Source organism: Limulus polyphemus, unplaced genomic scaffold, assembly GCF_000517525.1.
Source record: "Limulus polyphemus unplaced genomic scaffold, Limulus_polyphemus-2.1.2 Scaffold1219, whole genome shotgun sequence".
In the NCBI taxonomy this organism is placed as follows: domain Eukaryota; kingdom Metazoa; phylum Arthropoda; class Merostomata; order Xiphosura; family Limulidae; genus Limulus; species Limulus polyphemus.
In genome coordinates, this window is record NW_013666829.1 from 202,893 (window position 1) to 223,629 (window position 20,737).

At 32.4% G+C, this 20,737-nt stretch overlaps 1 protein-coding gene across 6 annotated transcripts; it reads left to right on the top strand.

Moving 5' to 3' along the window:
• Positions 1-3,137: 3,137 nt before the first annotated feature.
• Positions 3,138-18,607, top strand: LOC106462666 (emerin homolog 1-like). 6 transcript variants are annotated; one of them, XM_022389983.1, is made up of 6 exons: positions 3,257-3,341; positions 4,056-4,161; positions 5,730-5,865; positions 7,773-7,890; positions 14,230-14,334; positions 18,004-18,607. In XM_022389983.1, exons 3-6 carry the CDS (start codon positions 5,763-5,765, stop codon positions 18,167-18,169), a joined length of 492 nt encoding a protein of 163 aa, XP_022245691.1. In that variant the 5' UTR covers positions 3,257-3,341; positions 4,056-4,161; positions 5,730-5,762; the 3' UTR covers positions 18,170-18,607. The 6 variants fall into 6 exon arrangements, with proteins under 6 accessions (XP_013778064.1, XP_013778065.1, XP_022245691.1 ...); XM_022389984.1 differs by lacking the exon at positions 3,257-3,341 and adding an exon at positions 3,620-3,854; XM_013922610.2 differs by lacking the exons at positions 3,257-3,341; positions 4,056-4,161 and adding an exon at positions 3,138-3,254.
• The last annotated feature ends 2,130 nt before the right edge of the window (positions 18,608-20,737 follow it).

Genomic DNA, 20,737 nt, shown 5'->3' on the forward strand with positions numbered 1-20,737 from the left:
GTTTTTAGGGTCTCTTTTCGTACATTCCATTATTATAAAACTGTTTTCCACGTGATGAATCACTTTAAAGTATCTTCTATACAACAATATACACACAACAGAAATTAAATGATGAGATGAAAATGTGTTATAACGGCGCTTAGAAAGAACAACAATAAAATGGACCGACAATATTATTGACTATTTGCAAATAGTAACTATGGAGACGAGGTAATAAGATAAAAATCAAGTCGAGAACAAAAACAAAATTTTATAAACGATCACCGAGCATTGGCTATTATATTATTTCCCTTTCAATGTTCCCATCTTCATTAAAAGGTGTAAGATGACAAAAACAAGAACTTGAAGAATCTATCTATATACTACTAAAACTCTGAGATTGTTTGTTTTCTTATCTTCTCAGTCAAAAAATCATTCACACTGCTGTTCGCGCTCTTTACGAAACTTAATCGGGCCACGGGTTACCGAGTTAGCGCTGTATTTCGGGTCACTTTTTTGAAAATTTCTAGCATGAGTAATTTTACATCACACTACCGTTTGCGCTATTTACGAAACTTCTTCGTTCACATCTATTTCCCTGTCAATGTTCCCATCTTCATTAAAAGGTGTAAGATGACAAAAACAAGATCTTGAAGAATTTCTCAATAATGTGCCTTGGTTATGGTAGGTAAGGAAATGAGAAAATTTTCTCAGTCAAATTCTACATACCCTCTGAATAGTGGGTGACCCAACGGGTCACGGACTGTCTAGTATTTACTAAAAGCTTTCAAAATTTCTCGAAGATGCACTTACTATGTTAAAAGTTATAGTATGGTTTTTTTGTGGTTATTAGGTCGGTGAATTCCATTATCTTCGTATGGAAAGAGTTAAACACATTAAAAAATATACAGTAAAAGCATCACAAAATACATATGCTTTGTTCTTGATTTTTTATTTGAAATAAAGACTATTTTACTGTGCTGTACATTGTTTTCAACCTCTTTCTTTGCTTCAAACTCAGTCAAAAATAAGTAAATTTAGAATAACTCTGGAAAAGATATTTTAACGAACCTCCATTTATCCATCTAATTACCCTAAGAGAAGGCGGGTGATCTGAGAATACTACATAGTAGATAGGAAGGAGAATATTTGGTGCCATGACCAAATAATTCGTTTTTGTGGAGCATCTGTTTTCTTTGAATGAGTATATTTACCTGTGCTCTTTTGAACTCTTGCATTGTTCAGTTGAAGCTTCACAATTGAAGAAATGTAATTTTTCTCTGGTCAAAGGACTTATTATTACAAGGAATGTCATGCACTGGGGTGCATGGCTGTCTAGTCTAAGAGAAGTCCTCTCCTATACCTCAGACTCTTATAGATGCTATGAATGCCCATGATGTCATTTTCTTATTGTAGCTGTAGACCTGGGAAAGAGAAATGCCATTATCTGTTGCACTTAGATGGATAATAAATTATCTTCCTCAACCCATGGGAGACATGTACAACTGAAGATCATTGTAGTGCTGCAAATCTCATGAATCCATAACCGGATGGGCTAGTCTCTACAGGACTCCCAAGTATTTCTGACTAAAGTAGTCCAATCCAGCACTAGTTGATATGACTTGGTGATGAGAGACTGGAAGCACCAGTGTGTGAGACGCTGAACACATACTGGCGAAAAAGGTGGTCTCTGATGCAGTGGTAAGCCTCTACATAGCAGGAAATACACTACCAGGGTGATCACAGGTTACATGCAAAACCAATGGGTGAGTTATCTCCAGTAAGTCACTGTTCTGTGACTCAAGGGCAGGGACCTAGCAATCTAGCACTGTTGTGAGTATATGGGTCCCTGTATTAGACAACTCTGCTGCATTCTGAGGTTTAGGATGTGTTGGCCAATAGTATACGAGCGAGAGGTTTATGCCAAAGCCACAGATTGCTGTGACAGAGGCAAAGTAAATCACCCTCTTTGACATTTACGGACATAAAAAAATGACGTTGACCATTTCTTGGGACATTTCAGACAGGCCAGTGCCTGGAATGGCTAGATTTGAGAAAAGATGATGCAACACTTGAGTCTGAGTTTGGACAGTCAATGCCATTGGGAACGTAAACAAAGTACAGCTATAGTACTATATTACAGCTATTACAGTAACTCACATTGATACCCTCCCATTTCCACAAATGAATGAATGCCTGGATGCATTGGGAGGTATCTCATGGTTAAATACTTTAGGCATGGCACCCAGATACTAGCAAGTGGATCTGAATGACGAGAGCTAAACCAAAACTGCTTGTAAGTGCTTGAACTTACTGCTGATCCATTGGGGACGTAGTGAAATTACAAAAGAAAAACTTCTGGAATAATTTGTTTTCAGTTGTAATGTGTGCAGAAATGAATAGTGTTTGTTCATTTATTATTCTTGTTGTTGTTGTTAAGATCATTTATTAAAATGAAGATTTCAGCCGAAATGTAAAGTACTTTAAAGTTTTTAGCTATTACTACTGGTAGACGAAATATGAAATCTGTAAGATCTCCTTTTAACCTAGGCCCGGCATGGCCAGGTGGTCACACCAAACATGCTCGCCCTTTCAGCCGTGGGGGCATTATAATGTGGCGGTCAATCCCACTATTCGTTGGTAAAATAGTACCCCAAGAGTTGGTGGTGAGTGGTGATGACTAACTGCCTTTCCTCTAGTCTCACACTGCTAAATTAGGGACGGCTAGCGCAGATAGCCCTCGTGTAGCTTTGCGCGAAATTCGAAAAACAAACAAACAAACCTTTTAACCTGCCCTCCAGTGGCACAGCGGCATGTCTGCAGAGTTACAGCTCTATAAACCCGTGGTGAGCAGAGCACAAATAACCTGTTGTGTAGCTTTGTGCATAAATTCAAGCAAACAAACCTTTTAACCAGCATAGGTTTCAGTCACAGTAATCCCATCTTAACTATTTTGAAATCCTTAATTGTGTCACCTGTAAGTTTTCTATGCTACACCGAACGAGCAACAAAAATCAGCAAGTATTTAATTTTTTTATTTTCAAAGCTGAAATTATTTAAAACATTTATATTTGTTTCTCCGTTTTGGACAGAGCGCAGATAGCCTATTACGTAGCTTTGTGCTGAAAGAAACAAATTAGTCATAGCTAATTTTTCGTAGAGGCTTAATATAGGCCTTAATATTTTTCTTCACCAGAGAGCAGAGTGTTATTTTAAATTAACGGTCACAGAAAGTGGTTGTATGGCCTGTGCTGTGTGAAATTATTAACTTTTGAGTTCAGTATAAAGCATTTATAATTTTTCCAATAAATTTACTATTTACTTAATACGGTTTTAAAATTCAAGAAGAATCTTTAAAAAATGTGATTATTATTTACGACCTAATTTAGTATTTTTGTAGTGTGTAGGGCTTAGGCTCTTTGTTTTTTGTTTTAATTTTGAATTTCGGCTTCGTTTAACTCGTGTCTGTGTTACTATTAGGTCTAGGGTATATTACAGATTGTTAGTGTTACTAAAATATATGTGAAATAGACAAGTACTTATGGAATATAAGACTATGATACTGAGTGTTGAAAAAAAAGGCTAAATATTAAGAACTAAAGGTTACAATTTATTACAACACTCCGCTATGCCTTATAATATCACGTATTACGACATGCTCTAACGTTTGGCCTAGTACTAATAGTAATAGGCCCAACTTTACATCTTACAAACGATAACTTGTAAAGTCGGGAACTTAGCAGGTGACATCTGAGCGGTAACCTATAATCTGTAGTGACACAGTAGTAGTTAGCGTAACTAATACTAATCATTAATGTCGCATTAGTGATTCATCAAATTTTTACTGTTACCAGATGTCCAGAATAAAAAAACTTGTGCGTATGTTTTCTATACAGAATGAAACTGTGACACTTAATACAACATTTTCAAATTCTAATATCTGATGTTTATTGCAGTGTTTTCCAAAACCACACGTTAAAAGCTTATATAGTTGAAATATAATAACTAAAAAAACGTTCCCAATTTGTTTTGACCCAACTCAAAATAAAAATATTGTCTTTTTTTTTTTTTTTGAGGCTGGGCAGATCTTCACATCTCAGTTCCTAAGGCTGCCCAATGACAGGTTAAGAAAACATAGCAGAGAAAAAGAGGGAACATTGTAAAGTATTGTGTCTTTCTCAGGTGATTCTACAAGTAAAGTTTAAAGGAGTCGTATATAATGACAAACTACATATTAAACACACAATGAGCTACAAAAAAACATAGTTTAAAATTTTTAATGCTTCTTATTGAGGCTGAAAACTGGGACATCTAGTAACCCTACATGTATCATCCTGTTACAGCATCAGTAAAGTTTAATTGTCATTGTCAGACAAATAGAAATTTATAATTTCATGATAGTACTCTAGTGGTATTGTGATACTGAAAATAATTCAGAATTATATCAATGTATTATTTATTTAACATTGCAAAACATAATTTAGAATGAATGGAAAAACCAAGTCATACTTCACCATTGCGTATGGTATAAAAGTTAAGCCTCAAGAATTTAACCTTTCTTAGTAAATGATTAAATATAAATTAAAATTACAAATCCATATAATTATCCAACAGCTCTGACACTATAACTTTTATAAGCATGCAGAAATAAATTATGCCAAAGACTAAGTCTGGATCTAGTTTCCAGTTATAAAGTATAGTCACCTTTACTAATCTTAACAGTTAAGAAATCAAAATTACTTTCAATAGCTGTATGTCTATGCTATTCTAAATAAAAAACAGCAAGTACTTAGATTATTTTCTTTTCAAAGCTGAAATTACTTAAACCATTTATATTAATCTGGAAACTTCTCTGGATGTTTGACAGCAGATTATCTTTACATAAAATTATTGAACAAAAAACTTCACTCAACTATCCTTAGAAAGATAGTGTTATCAGCTAAGTTAGCTAGCTTAATTTCAGTATCATTTAAGTAAGTATAAATGAAATGTCTTTTTATATGTTTCTGACAAACACTACATTAACAGACCAGAACAAACATATAAATTATTAGTAATGAATCCTGTTTGTTATAGTTGACTAGAAGTACTAATTGCCTCATTGAAACAGGCAAGAAAACTGAAACCTATCACTCAGCTATCATTATTGCTGTTAAGTAGTGAGCTCCTGGATACCTACCTCCTATCACTGAGTTGTAAGTTTGAGGGCTCATAATGCTAAACACCAGGTTTCAGTACCTGCACTTACCAGAACATAGCCTAATGTGTAGCACTGTGCTTAACAACAAACAACCCAGGGTAACTTTAGGTAGGATAAAATATAAATAAAGAAATTGAAGTTAATTCTTATTATTATTCGTATTAAAACAAAGCATTTTTTGAAATTAATGTTATGGGAAACTTAAAAAGTAATAGATTTGTTGCAAGTAAACACCATGTCAGACTAAGTCTGATGTAAGAAGCAAACCTAGATAGGGACTGTTGCTGAAAACAATGTAGTTGTAAAACAATTAAGAATAGAAATGTAATACATCATGATTTTGTAACATTATAAAAGGAATTCAGGAGTACAACAAATGTGATCATAAATTAAAATTAGTTAAAAGAGAATTAAAAGGATTGGGATATTTAAAATTAAGCGTGTGTTCCAAATAATGTTTTATTTTTATATTGTGTTGTAATATAGGTGCATGTCAGTATTCAGCTCTTGCTCTAGTAATGTTTAAGTATTTCTCTTTTTTTTCTTTCAGTGCTACCATAAGGTACAAGTTTTCCTTGTAAAAATGCCTAACCTCATTGTGGATGGAATTAACATATCAGAATTAACAGACCAGCAGTTGTTTATGTCACTCAGAAATGCTGGAGTAGATGTAGGGCCAATTACTGGTGAGTTTCCTATATACAACAGAAGGAATGTTAAACAAGGTTAAATAATCATTAAATATTCATAACATGTTTCATATTACATTCACACATGTAGCTTTACATAATGTTGCACATGATCTAAGCACTAGCAGAAGATAATTTTGTATCAGTCAAATTTTACAGCAAACATTCATAGAAGTTACAATATTGTATAAAAAAAAATTTATGAAACAACACATAGTGCTGTATTTCTTCAAAAATACTTTTGTGAATAAAGATAAGGTAAATATAACCAAGCAAAAGTAGGAATTATCTTTATATCAGTGTTGACCTGATAGCTTGAGCCATATTCATGCAATATATATATATATGTATGGTATATACCACCAGTATTTTTTTAAGGCTGTGTGGAACATACTTTCATTCCCAGATCCCGAGACAGTTGTTTTTCTAATCTGTATTATTTTGGTAATATACAATTAGGGTAAAAAAAGTTTCAATGTTGTTGTTTTTTCTCCCCATAATAATATATTTGACTTGATATATTAATGTTAGAATAAGTATATTTTATTTATATTGTTAGTACAAGTAAGGACTTTCTGGCACAAGTAAAATGCTGTATTTGCTTTCAGCAGGTGCATTTTTTTTAAAATAATTTTGAACTCTGTCAAGATTTAATGCTACCTTGTTAGGTAGATGTATTACATGTTATATTTTTTTATCTGCTCATTTGTTAATACGGGCTTCAAATCATACATTTAAACCAATTAGTGTATGGAAAATAAGTAAATGTAATCATATTATTTAGCAAGAACAGGGCTTCACAAACATTTTAGCTTGAATCTCCCAAAAATCTTATAGAAAATCTAGTTAAGAATCCAGATTTTATAAAAAATTTAAATAATAACAACTCTTAGCTAAGTACTTTATTTTGTTCTTTTACATAAATATCGTTGTCTAGTCATATATATTTGAATAAACAGAATTATTGCTGAAAATAGTGCTTTGTTTAGTGTCAGAGAAGTTTTAAAGAGAATATTTCTATATTTTGTATGCCCCGTCCCCATGAGACTGCCTGATGGAGTCCAGTTTGGGAATCACTGCTATATTAGGTTTTGACTAAGAACTCACCTTCAAGGTTGCTGATCCATGGCACTATGCATTTAAGTCATAGAATATGACTTAAGCTTATGAGTCCAGTATAATTTTATTTGACCAACATACAAGTAATATATACATTTGCATCTTATATATCTTCACTTTGAATTAAGTCACCAGAAGAAGAACAACAAAACTAATACCTGGAGATTAATGTGAAATCTTTGTATAGTTAGTAGTTAGATGTTAATATAGATTAAAAAATTGAAGCAGTAGAATGAGTGTTTGGAGTTAGCTGGATAGTGTTCCAAGTACAGTCTAGAGTTGCTCTGGGTGATTAATGGAATGTTTTAATTGATTCATTGCTTGGTGAATTAATCAATTATATTCAAGTAAAAGTCTCACATGAGACTGGGATAGTTGGAATAATTGGACAGATTAATTTTGATTAGTTGGTTATTTTTATGAGTTGCGACACTAATAAATTAAGATGAACAACCTTGAAGTTGTCAAAAATAATAAAAGAGGAATTATAATGGCAGTATTTTGATTACTTGGATGCTTGGAATAATTGTAAACAATTTAATGATTAGTTGAATATTTTATGTGACAGAAATTGATATTATTGATGCTTAGTAATAATTGTATGAATTTTTCAGCTGTTGTTTAGAGCATTTAAAAAAATGTTATATAATGTGATTACTTATGTTATCTGATGATACAGTTTTATCTTTTGAGGTAATTATTTTCTCTATTCACTTTTTGTATGTGTACATTGGGAGTTCTTAGTAATGCACTATACTTTATGTGTTGTTCTTCTCCACCTGTAGGTTCAACAAGAGCTGTTTATGAAAGAAAACTGGCTCGTATCCTTCAAGGTGAAAGTTATTCTGATGATCCATTTGAAAACGAATTTGATGAGAATCAGTGTTCTATAACAGATGAAAGGTAAAGTTCTGCTAATATGTAGAAATTTTGTAAAATTATTTCAGTTCTTTATTAATTATTTTTATATAAAACGTTTGTCCAGTTAATGAGAAGCTATATAATTTTACTGCATGAGTTTCTCCACATTTTGGAAACACTAAAGAAACGGGCTTGAAGCTGAGGAAAATATATTAATTTGAGCAAGTACTCATTGATACTTTATTATGATCTCATCCTTACTTTTTGGGGCGGGGAGGGGGTGTGTCTCTGATAATTACATAGATTAGTATATCTGTGCTCCCCTCATGTTTCATAGAGGGCCCCAATTCTATAGCTGCCCTAAGAGTACATTTGGCCCCATTAGCTTTTAAGCTGTGAGAGGAGTTCACAGACAAACAAATTCTTGCAAAGCATGAATTATAGGAGAGTGATCTAGTGATGAAGAATGCCAGTATTAAAAAGATTCTTCAATTGTTCATTTATCTCAGTCAATTTTCACCCAGTTATTTAAGCAAATAAAATTTGTCTCTGTTAAGTTAATTGTAAACAATTTGGATATACTGAGAAGGTTTGCATTTTGTGCAAAGCTACGCAAGGGTTATCTGCACTAGCCATCCTTAATTCAGCAGTGTAAGACCAGAGGGAAGGCAGCTAGTCATCACCAACTCTCGGGTTACTTTTTTACAAATGAATAGTAGGATTGATTGACAAATTATATTGCCCCCACCCACAGCTGAAAGGGCGAGCATGTTTGGTGAGACGGGGATTCGAACCCACGATCCACAGATTGTGAGTCAAGCACCCTAAACACCTGGCAATGCAAGGCTATGTTGAGAAGAAAGAAAAAAAGTTTCTCAGTATGAAAGTTAACGTTTGACAATGTTTTATGCAATTCTTGTTTACATGAATAGTGTATTCTAAATGAGCTACATTTAATCTCTTCATATCTTAATAATGGACTTAGAATAGTATATTAATAATGAGTTTTTAATAGAAACATTTGTGTCAAGTCTGTAGTTTAGTGGTGTGAAATAAAATGTAACTTTAAGAAATGATGAATTCAGTTGTATTTACTTGTAAATTAATTTATCCTGTGAATTCATACGTTTGAAAAATTAATCAAATTTCATGCTCTGATTTTTCATAAATTATGGGATTTAAAGTGTAATATTTTTGACTGTGTTGAATAGAACAAGTACCCTGTCAATATAAATAGTATTACAGCAGAATAATTTTGATTTGATTATCATTTAAGTCCTGGAATGAGAATAAGTATAATAGATATTCTTGCTGAATCCATATTAGACCTGACTTTTGTTTATGTGATCATAAAGAGTGTAACTATTACTTGACTTAAAACAAAGCTTTAAACTTTTCACTTCAGTGACATGCTTAGTTATTGTTAAACCAGGTAATTGTATTATAATTCTAAGTAAGAAATAATACATTCAGAAAGCACAAACTGGCTTTGCTGACCAGACTGGCTGTGAGACTCCATAAGGTTATCCACGCTTTTGGGGATTGTGTTGACAATGTTTATGACTTAACGATAATTGTTAATTTGTTGAGGTCTACTGAGTTTTATCAATAGTAGCTAACTTTATTGGAGAAAGTGAGAAACTTATTTAGAGTTTTTATAAAGTATTCTTAACAATGTCTAAGGGTGGTTGTTCCTATTGTAAAATGTAATAGTATAAAAATAATAATTATACTTATATATAAAAACATATTTATTTTTTTAGATTTAACATGCACTGAACATTAAACCTCACATGGTTTAATAGGATAACGATTTGTATTTTGCTTCAAAACTACAAAATTCCAGCTGTAAATATAATATTTTTTTAACATTATATTTATATAGCGTGAATGCCTCTTTGTTTTATCCTGGTGAAGTATGATTGTAATAAAATATGTTTGTCCTAAGTCATCTGATGAAACAATGTATTCTAATCTTTTCAAGTAATATAGTTTGAATAATATATTTAAACAGCTATGTTCATTACTAGGTATATATGTTTTGGTATGAATTCATCGTAGACATAAAGTTTAGTATCTGTTTCATACAGTTGATTCAAGATGATGTGATAGGACAGTTTATAGTGGTAGAAGCTCTGATATGATCATAATTCTACTTACTTGTTTTATTTTATTAAAATATTTCATTTAATGATCATTTAAATATCAGCCTAATATTTAAAATAACAATTGATAAGCTTAGGCTTGTCAAAAAACAAAAAATCATGGTAAAATATAGAACCAAGTAGACAGAAAACTTGTCAAAAAACAAATAAGTAAATTACTTTTGGCCCTAAAGAGAATCCACAAATAATATACAACAAAGCTATCAAATCAGCTTTCAATTTGATATGTTAAACACTGTGACCTGTAAAAATTTGTCAGCAAAAGTTTTTTACATACATAGAAACTCGAATTAACACCTACATATTAACTTACTGTGGTAGTGTTATTTTTCACAAAGAAATTTTGGAAATGCTTGATTTTGTGAACAAATAATAGAGATGGTGCGGTTGTCCGATTTTTGACTGTTCTAGATTTGTAATCAAATCTGGGACCTCTTGCACACTAGGCAAGTTCTCTACAAACCGAGCTAAAGAACTAACTAACTAGCATGCACGTTTAAATAATTCAATCTACTGTGTTTTTTTCCTTTTCATGTACAAAGTCCATCTTATCTCATGGTTGAAAGAGAAATCCAATTTTTGAATTTCCTGAACTCATGATCAGTCACAGTTTCTACTAACTGAGTTAAAAGGCTAACCCAGTAGCAATTACTAGTGAAGCACTTTTTAACAATTCAAATACTGTACTGTTTTCATTTGTTTTTTCAATAGCTAATGTTTTCTTTTGATAAATTATTTATGTTGATTTTAGAAGAACAGATGAACATGTTGATTTTTACCTTCATATTAGTTTGTGCAGGTATTCCTGTGTTACCCAGCAGGCAATGCTAGGAGGAAGGGTTAATAGTACTATGTTTTGATTTGTCACAAATTAGCTTATTTCTATTTTTTCATTAATTAACCCTATAATTATTGATGGGGGTCCACGTAGGCTCCATCAGCTCTTTCTTTAACAAGATTTTTTCTAAACTATTTATGCAACAAATTGCTTGAGAGTACATGACTCTCTTTATTAGAGAGTTCCTAATAATATACGAGTCACACAAAAATGTGAAGTCTTTTCTTCTTTACTAACTTTTTCTGGCATTTTGTTCCTGTTTGTGTATGTTTCAGTTCTTTGCTTGTGTGAGGTTTTCCCATTTATTTGAAAGACTTGTTACTCATTTCTACTAGTCTTGTGCATTACTTTCCAGTAATTTCTCCTTTTGTTTTTTTATCTAGGATTTCACAGCTTTCACTATACACCTAATACTTGTTGTAAGTTCACGCAGGTAGCCATATAAATTATTGTATAATAAATAGTTTTTCTTCTTTCTGAAACTTAACCTTATATTTTTGAAACTTTGAAATTTATTAGTTTATGTTTAATATCCATTAATATCAAATAACCTCCAAGAATTTTATGATTTATAATAATTTGAAACTGTTAATGGTAAAAATTACTTTTGCTAAGTAACTTCTTCTGAATTATATGGTCAAATAAGTAATGCAAAGTCTATTTCATTTAATGGTGCTTGTTGAAACACAAACTCTAAACTTAATTAATAGACAAACTGATTAATGCAACTGCTAACTCAGTAACAAATCAGAAGATAACTCTAGCCTAACTGTTATTTTATATCACCTAAATCATTGATCTATGCACACATCATGTGACATGGACAACACTCCCTAGAAAAACAATAATACAGATGTCTGAATTCAAAAACATATAACAGTACATGAATAGGGAAAGTATTCTTACTTGATACTATCCAGTAGTAAATGACAAGAAACAATAATTGTTCTGATGACTATACAGTTGACCTCTATCAGGAAGAATAACATTGTTCTTTACTACAGACAGTTTAAAACAATAAACTATAAAACATACTAGTTTGGCTCCACCCAGTGACATATATTTATTAAATACATATAATTTAAAGACAACAAGTTACCAGTTGGTCCATCTAAGCTCTCCCATCCACTATATTAAGTTAAAATAAAAGTAAAATGCTCAAAGCCAGCCTTTTTTATTCAAACATTTATCATTAAACTCCATTAACTTAAATATGTACCACATCTAAAGGCAGCTCATTCCAAAGGCCAGATACCCTATTAAAAAATTAAAACTGCCTTAGCTGAAGATGGCTCCTACCCTGCCAAAATTTATATTTGTATCTCCTAGTCTTACCATTCTCACCATTAATTACAAAAATATATTGTATCAACACTATCTGTTCCATTAACAATCTTAAACACTTCAATAAGATCCCCTCTAACTCTTCTTTTTTCAAAAGAACACAATTTCAGAGATCTTAACTTATCCTTGTATGTCAAACTTTCCATCCCAGGGGTCATCTTAGTAGCCCCCTCTGAGCCCTTTCCAACAACATAATGTCCTTTATAAGGTAAGGAGTCCAAGATTAAATACAGTACTCCAAATATGGTTTAACTAGTAACCTGTACAATGATATTATGACCTCTTTAGATTTGTATTCAATATTTCTGTAGGTAGATACAACCTAAAATTCTATTTTCTACACCTACATTGCTTGAATTGCTCAAGAGATTGACCAATCAGAACACCAAATATTGTTTTCTTTGATAACACTGTTAAGGTTATTCTCATCAAAATAATAATTTATACTCATAATTCAAGTTCTGTTAACCCACACACATTACTTTGCATTTATTATAATTAAAAGCCATATGCCATTTATTTGCCCGACTCACCAAATAATCCGAATCCTTTTATGTAACAGCAGCAGCATCCTCACAGCCATTTCTTCATCTATGTTACTGATGTAAATTAAAAAATAAAGGTCCTAACACTAAGCCCTGAGGTACCCCACAGCAAATGTAAATAACTTATTGAACATTCTTTCATCTATGTCATTGATGTAAATTAAAAAAGAGAAAAGGTCCTACCACTGAGCCCTGAGGTATCCTACTTGTGACATGAATCCAGCATGACTGAACATCATTTATAAAACCCTCTACTTTGTTTCCTCCTACATCTGTGTATACAACAAAAAGTGCACCATGTTAGCATCCTTTCCTATATCACTTACTCTGTCAATTATATCCTCCAACCTTGCCACTAGATGGCATAATCTTATTCTTTTCTCCCTATTTACCCCACATACTATCCTATCCACATGCTGTACTAATGAACCTTCCATAACAATAACCTTATGTTTTTCATTACCTTTTATCCTTCTCTCCCCTACTTCCTTATCTGGACACATTAAAGGCTGAAATCTGTTACTTATTAGAACTTGCTCATTATAATTAAATTCATTGTTAGTACTGTTTTACTGTATCATTGTTAATGTGTTTTAATTATTTCAGACATTCTTTTTCTGAAAGGGGGAGAGGGAAAAGCTCAGTGGAAATAGTTTTAGCTCAAGAAAATTCCTAACAAAAGCTGATCAGTTTTATTGTTGATTTGAAAATCTACTTTGGTGCATCACTTTTAATAATAGACTGTTAATATTTATTTGGTTAAGAATCAAATATTGTTAAAGATAAATGTTAGAGTTATTCATGATAGTTATTTCACATCAGTATTGAAATACTGTATGTGAAGCAGATAATTAAACAACTATACACATTCATTACATAATTGTATTAACCCTTTTTCTGTGACGTTCAGATATATCTGTGAATTTCGGATTTATCCCACAGCTACCAAACAATGTTTCCCTCTACTGCAGTGTTCACGTGTGTCGGCATCAGGATCTAGATGCTTTAAAAAAAATGCTGCAATGAGCAGGAACATCCCTGCATTCTTGAAACAACCAGCTTATTGCACAGTAAAAGGGCTAATTAATTTTTGCTAGTGAATAGTTTCATGACTGCATAGTTTTTAAATATAGTTGTCTAGTCACAGTTAATGTCTACTTGTGTCCAAAACTTGTACAAAGGAAATTTAAAAATGAGCAAACATCTATTGTATAAATACATGTAGACAGTTATATAATATCATCTAGATAATTCCATGCACAATTGAGTAAATTAGCAGCATTTATCTTGTTGAAGTAAGGCAACCAGGAATATTGAGAAGCCATTTTTGTGGTTTAGAAAGTTTTACCTTATTTCTACAAGCAAGTCAAATTCTCTTGGAAGAAACAAGTAGTACTTAATTCAGTTAATTGCCATTCTCGTGAGTTATGGATCATTAAGTGTGTAATATTCTTGTAACCAAGTTGAAACTTTTTTTTTCATAACATAGAGCTTGGACAAGTATAATACAGGTAACACACAGACGACCAGTGTCATCAACCGACAGTCCTCAATCAGTAGATCATCATAGTAGTCCAGTTTATGGCCAGAAAAGGTATGAAGGTTGTTTCTTTTTTGCTTAATATACATTATTTTCAGATAATGTTTGGGGGATGATCTTAAACTTTTTCTTCTGCCCCCAAATACATTTGTAGCAACTTTCTTCATTAGGTTATAACATCATATTAGGTATATATTGTGTTAGCTTAGAAAAAATCAAATTTGCTTTATATATATTAATAAACTGGTGTTTACATGTTGTATAAACTTGAATATTTTTTTCAATTCTCTTTACAAATTACATTAAATCAGTGTTAAAAAATGATGAAATATCAACTATAGAATATTTGTGTGTAAAAGAAATTGTTTCAATTATTATTTGTACTTAAATTTTAAGATTCAGTTTGCACATTTGCACTCATCAGCTCAGGAGAGGGTAATATTCTATAGATCCAAATTGTTTGTAGGTTTCTTAATCTGAATAGTTTAATGTTTATGAACAGCATCAGCCAATGGCAGAAATTGCTGTATTTTTGTGATGGTGAGTCCACAGCAGGTGCTGTCATAACAATGGATAATGATAGTGCACCATCAGTGAAGTAAAGTTCTGTAGATATTGATTTATTCATTACTGTTAGATTTCCATTTTCATAACTTACAAACTGATCTCATATCTGATCTGGTTAACTTCTTCAAATGACATCAGATCCAACATCGAGGCTAGTCCAGTCTTCACCATTAATGGGTGTACTTTGTTCTCGACTGATAATCATGAGCAAGCACAGTTTGTACAATGTGAAAATGTCTTCAGCCTCTGGTTGCCTGCACAATGCCATGACTACTGATTCTTTGGTTCTTAGATGACATATCTGGTTTTAACAGATCCAGTCATGAGTAAAGGTTGCACTTGAAAAACAGCATAGCAGGAGACTCATTAATTGTTGCAGTAGGTGTATTATCATGAACCACTAAAAACTTGACCAACTAAAGATGGCTGGTAGCATTTCATTTTGCTGCATTTGGTGTTTATTTTATTGTTTGGACAAACCATTCAGCTAACCTGTTAAAGACTGAATGAAATGGCATGTAATGAATGTGTCTGACACCATTATTGAACCACAAGCTGTTCAGGTATATCATTGTTTCTAAACAAGCTACATGCTGGCTGTAGTAAATAAAGGTTATTACACATACTACAGATCACTTTGAATGTGGATCAATTACAGTCAACTTAATCAAGTACATGTGTTCCACAAAATCTACACGTGTGTGCTGCATTCGGTTGCTTGGCCACATCCATGAATATAGTGATGCTCAGCCAACCATTTTTTGTAAATGCTAACATAAAGTGCATTATTTGGTCTACTGTTCAGTTTGGAGAAATATTTCTGGCCACGCTATTAGCCAGAACCTTCCTTTTAATAATTCTGAAATATCCCTTATGTAACAGTTCTGTAACATAGCATCAGAATTCAATATCCCTCACATGAATGTGGATGTGATAAATTTATTGATAATCTCAGAAAATAAAGAAGTTGAGAGTTTTTATTCTATATTCTGTCTTTTCGATATTTTTATTTTGTCTGTCTAATTGGTGCACACTATGAAACCCATATAAGGGAAGAAAGAAAACTTAAAATGAAGAATTCAGAATATATAGAAGGTTGAGAATTTATTTAAATATTTTCTTTTGAAATTAAGAAACTAAAACTTAGATAGTAAAAGACTTTGAATTATAACCTACATTTTACTGCCAAGTTTATTACATACATTGATAATAAAATTGTTTAATTAAGTGTTGAATAGAACTCTGTAAAAGGTAATGACATGTACACTTTGACCCATAAGGTTAAAGTCCCTGCAGGTACTATTGGAGTTGTTCAATCACTATATGTCACCCGTGACTAAGCTGTTGTTTCTATCAAATATATCAGTTCTGCATCAATCTTTCATCTGATTGCATATGGCAAAGCGAGTGTTTAATAAATCTACTTTGTACTGTGCAGTTAGTTTACCTGCTTGTTGGTTTTGATTATGAAAACAACTATTCATTATTTTTCAATTGCTTAGGTGAAAGATTCACCTATAATAATGCTACAGTTTCATCATAACACTTATTACTAGTCTTCTCTGATATTTTCAAACTTTGCTATAGGCCATACATTTTCTCCCTCCAGTAGAATTTACAAAATTACTGCTTGCTTTTTCTCCTGGGTCACATTTGCTAATATGAAATATTGAAAGTGTTCACTATATGTTTTCTACTGTTCAATATTATCATTGAATCTCACAATATGTTTGTTGGTCACTCCCATTTCCTTCCTTTTGATTGGTTTGTTTGTAATTAAGCACAAAGCTACACAGTGGGCTATCTGTGCTCCACCCACCACGGGTATTGAAACCCAGCTTCAAGCGTTGTAAGTCTGCAGACATAGGGGGCTTAGATTTTTGTATTAACCTCAATTAATGGATACTTAGTATTAACTTGATATAACCCAAAGCTGTAAAAGCAGCCCAGTCACTTTATAAAAGATCCTTATCACAAATTTGTAATATATATATATATATATAGTGTGTGTGTGTAATTGCAGCTAATCCATGTTTCATCAGACTTGAGGACACACACCATGAAATAGTGAAACTACTACTTATTTATTATTTAAACCTACATGTGCTCACACATTTAGTTTCGCTTAACATTCGAAAACTGTCATCATAACACAAATATTTAACAGTTCCTAGCAGAGTTTTACTCAAGATCACATGACATCTTTACAAGTCAAATGTTCTTAACTTTTTCAACAGAAAACTAATTATTAAATTCATCCCAATCCATTAGGTATTCAGTAACCCTTTTCCTAAACTCCTTGTAAAGTTTTAATCTATGTCACTGTATGTAGCAATTTGTTGCACAGATTTACCACCCTATTGGAGAAATAAAACTGTCTCAACTGGAGATGTCTATAATCTTTTCTAATCTTAAACTTATTACTTTTTATCCGGTGCTCTTACAATTCAACATGAAAAAAAAATGATGATTCAATATTATTAATTCTTTTAAATAGTTTTGAATATTTATTTCAGATCACCCCATCTCTTCTCTTATCGAGACTGGAAAGGTGAAGAGGTCACTTCCATTATTAGTAACCTTTACTCCTAGTAATAAATAAAAAGTTAGTATCTGTTTACAATTAAAAGTGATAGACTGTTAAAATCTTACACAATAAATAAGTATTAAAAACAGAGACTTGCCATAAAAGACTCTACATATGACACTATCTTCATATAGACACTGAAACATATGTAGAGTCTTTTAGGGCAAGTCCCTATTTTTAATAATTATTTATTGTGTAAGCTTTTAACATTGTGTTGCTTTTAATTGTAAATGGATCTTTTTACACAAGTGTCGTTTTAAAATCAGTTAAAAAGTTAGTAATTAATAATTAGACTTAAATGTTAGAGGATTGTATAGACTATCAACCATGACTATTCTATCACCACAACCATATTGTAAGTTAAGATACTCTTTGTATGAAAACCCATCCATCTCTGGAATCATCCTAGTACCCTTTTCAACAATTCTTCAAGGGACCTGAACAGTATAGATGTGTAAACAGATTATAAAGCCAAATTTTGTTAGTCTCTAAGGGTAGTTATTGTGGTATTAACTTCTAAACCCCGTGTATACTGCACTTCCTTCAGCTATTTGGTTCTTTCTTTTCAGGTTGGATGATGATGATGGTTTTGCATCAGGTAACTTAAGAAGTATACAAAATGTTGAACAGCCCTCATCAACAAGATCCCAGCTAGTTTTTTTGTGTTTCTCAATGAAAACAGTCATTATAGCAGCAGTTCTGATCGTAATTGTTCTGTTATATCTGAATGCTTAAAACCTTGTGAGCATCAGCATTCCGGACATTTAACAATTGCGTAATGATTGTCATTTATGCTTAACATATTAATACTTACATACAGTTTATTAAAATATTTTGAAGTTTGATCAAAGTCAGCATGGTTTCAGTTTTGTTATCTTCTAATGTGAAAACATATATATGCAAACATGTAACACATAAAATTGATGCATAAAGGAACAATTGTAAAAATAGATAAACATGTGAAGTAATTAGCTGTTCAGTCTAAAATGATCTTTTATCCATTTTCATCATTCATTTTTTATTTCCCCACATACTATATTTTTGTTGGATTAGCTTGCATTGTTTTGGCTCTGTTTAAAACAGTTTGTGCCTTAACTGAGTAAAATGGTATTTGATACAGCAGATGTATTTATTTGGATTAAATAGCTTGTAATTAAAGAACAAATACAGAAATTTGTGTGAGATTTCATTTGTCTAAACTTTACTAGACTCAGTAATAAATGTAAAAAGAAAATTAATCTTCCATTTGAAAGTTTGTTTCTTTTAAGTTAAGCACAAAGCTGTAAAATCTGTGCTCTGCCCACCACGGGCATCAAAACCCAGTTTATAGCAGTATAAATCTGCAGACACTTTGCTGTGCTATATGGGGGCCTATTTGAAAGAACATATTGTTATATATATGAGTTAGTTTTAGTCACATAACAATAGCTACTTGTTAGAGAAATTAAGGATTACCTAGAGACAAAATAACAGTAATATTTAAGATGATCATAAACCATGCAAGTCTTTTTTTATCTTTTTTTTTCTATTTATATAAAAGTATTAGTAATTTTAATTTGTTTTGACGAGTTCTAATTGATTTGGGCGTCAGTTACATATATTGGGAATTGTTATTTAGTTTGCACTGTTATTGAATCCTAAATAATAACCCTTGTTACGTTGTTGTTGCATTACTCACGGTATGGTAAATTTTGTCCATTGTCCGCAGTTTTAATTAACATACCCTTTTCGTGCCATGTCTAATTCATGGGGTAATATTAACCCGTATGTTTTCACTAGCTTCACTTATGTATGATCGCACTATTAGTTGGTGTTCACAATACAGTTCCACGTAGCAGTCATATACACACACATATAATCCTATTTTTACATACAAAACCCTTTTAGAATATAGCTACGTTTGTGTATAGGATTCAGTTAGCCTAGTACTGTTTGGTCTGTAAGTTTCTTATTTATGATGTTTAGAGGGGAGAGGTACTTAGGGCTTGGTTCATCATGTGTTATGTAATTCTCTAGCTTGCTCATCAGTTCATTTTTATTAATATTTTTCTTATAATATTGAAGCAAGTTTTCCAGGAGTCTGTCTGATAGAGTTGGCATGTTTGAATAGTTGTATAGACATACTGAGTTTGTTGATCGCGGGAATCTATATGCTTTCGTTAAAATATAATTGTCCCGGCATGGCCAGGTGGTTAGGGCCCTCGACTCGCAATCTGAGAGTCGCGGGTTCGAATCCCCATCCTACCGAACATGCTCGCCCCTTCAACTGTGGGAGCGTTATAATATTACGGTCAATCCCACTATTCGTTGGTAAAAGAATAGCCCAAGAGTTGGCCGTGGGTGGTGATGACCAGCTGCCTTCCCTCTAGTCTTACACTACTAAATTAGGGACGGCAAGCGCAGATAGCCCTCGTGTAGTTTTGCGCGAAATTCAAAACAAACAAACAAACTATATTTTTGTATTTGCTGTAGTTTGTTGATGTGTGTTTTCGATACATTTATCCATGTTATACAGGCATATTCTACGAATGGTCTTATATATGTTCTGTAAATCTTTAATATGTTTTCCGGTAAAGCTCCTTGTTTGTTACCAGTCAGGCTCCTAAGGTAACTCGCTCTTTTCCAAATTCTGGTTTTATGTTATTAATGTGTGGTAACCAGTTTAATTTTGAGTCAAATGTAATCCCTAAGAATTTTGCTGATGTTGCTACCTGTTAAAGAGTCCCGTCTAGATATAACTGTGGTATTAATTAGCTTGGTTTGTACGATTTTGTAAATAATATGACTTGTATTTTGTGCGCATTTATTTTAATTCTCCGCTTATTGCAGTGCAATTCTATCTCTCTCTCTCTCTCCGTGTCGGGATTTAGGTCTTTGTGACCTAGGAGGGTCAGGTTCGCAGGAACCTAATAATTTTGTTTCGTTTCGTTTGTTTTGAATTTCGCGCAAAGCTACACGAGGGCTACCTGTGCTAGATGTCCTTAATTTAGCAGTGATAGACTAGAGTGAAGGCATCTAGTCAACACCATCCAAGCAACCCATGGATTGGTAGAAAACATTAATAAATTATTATTAGACATGATATCACAGTACTGTGACAGGGATCAGAAAACTTGAGACATATAAATCTCATTATTACTACTTGCTTATAGAAGCGCAGATAACGAGTCAACACAGAAAAGTCCATTTATTCTGTTAATTGTACGAAATGTAATGCTACCCCTGCAGGAAATGTTAGCACCTAAGGCTGATAATTAAACTTTACGTGACGCTTATAATGCTTGAGCGAATGCAACTGGCACT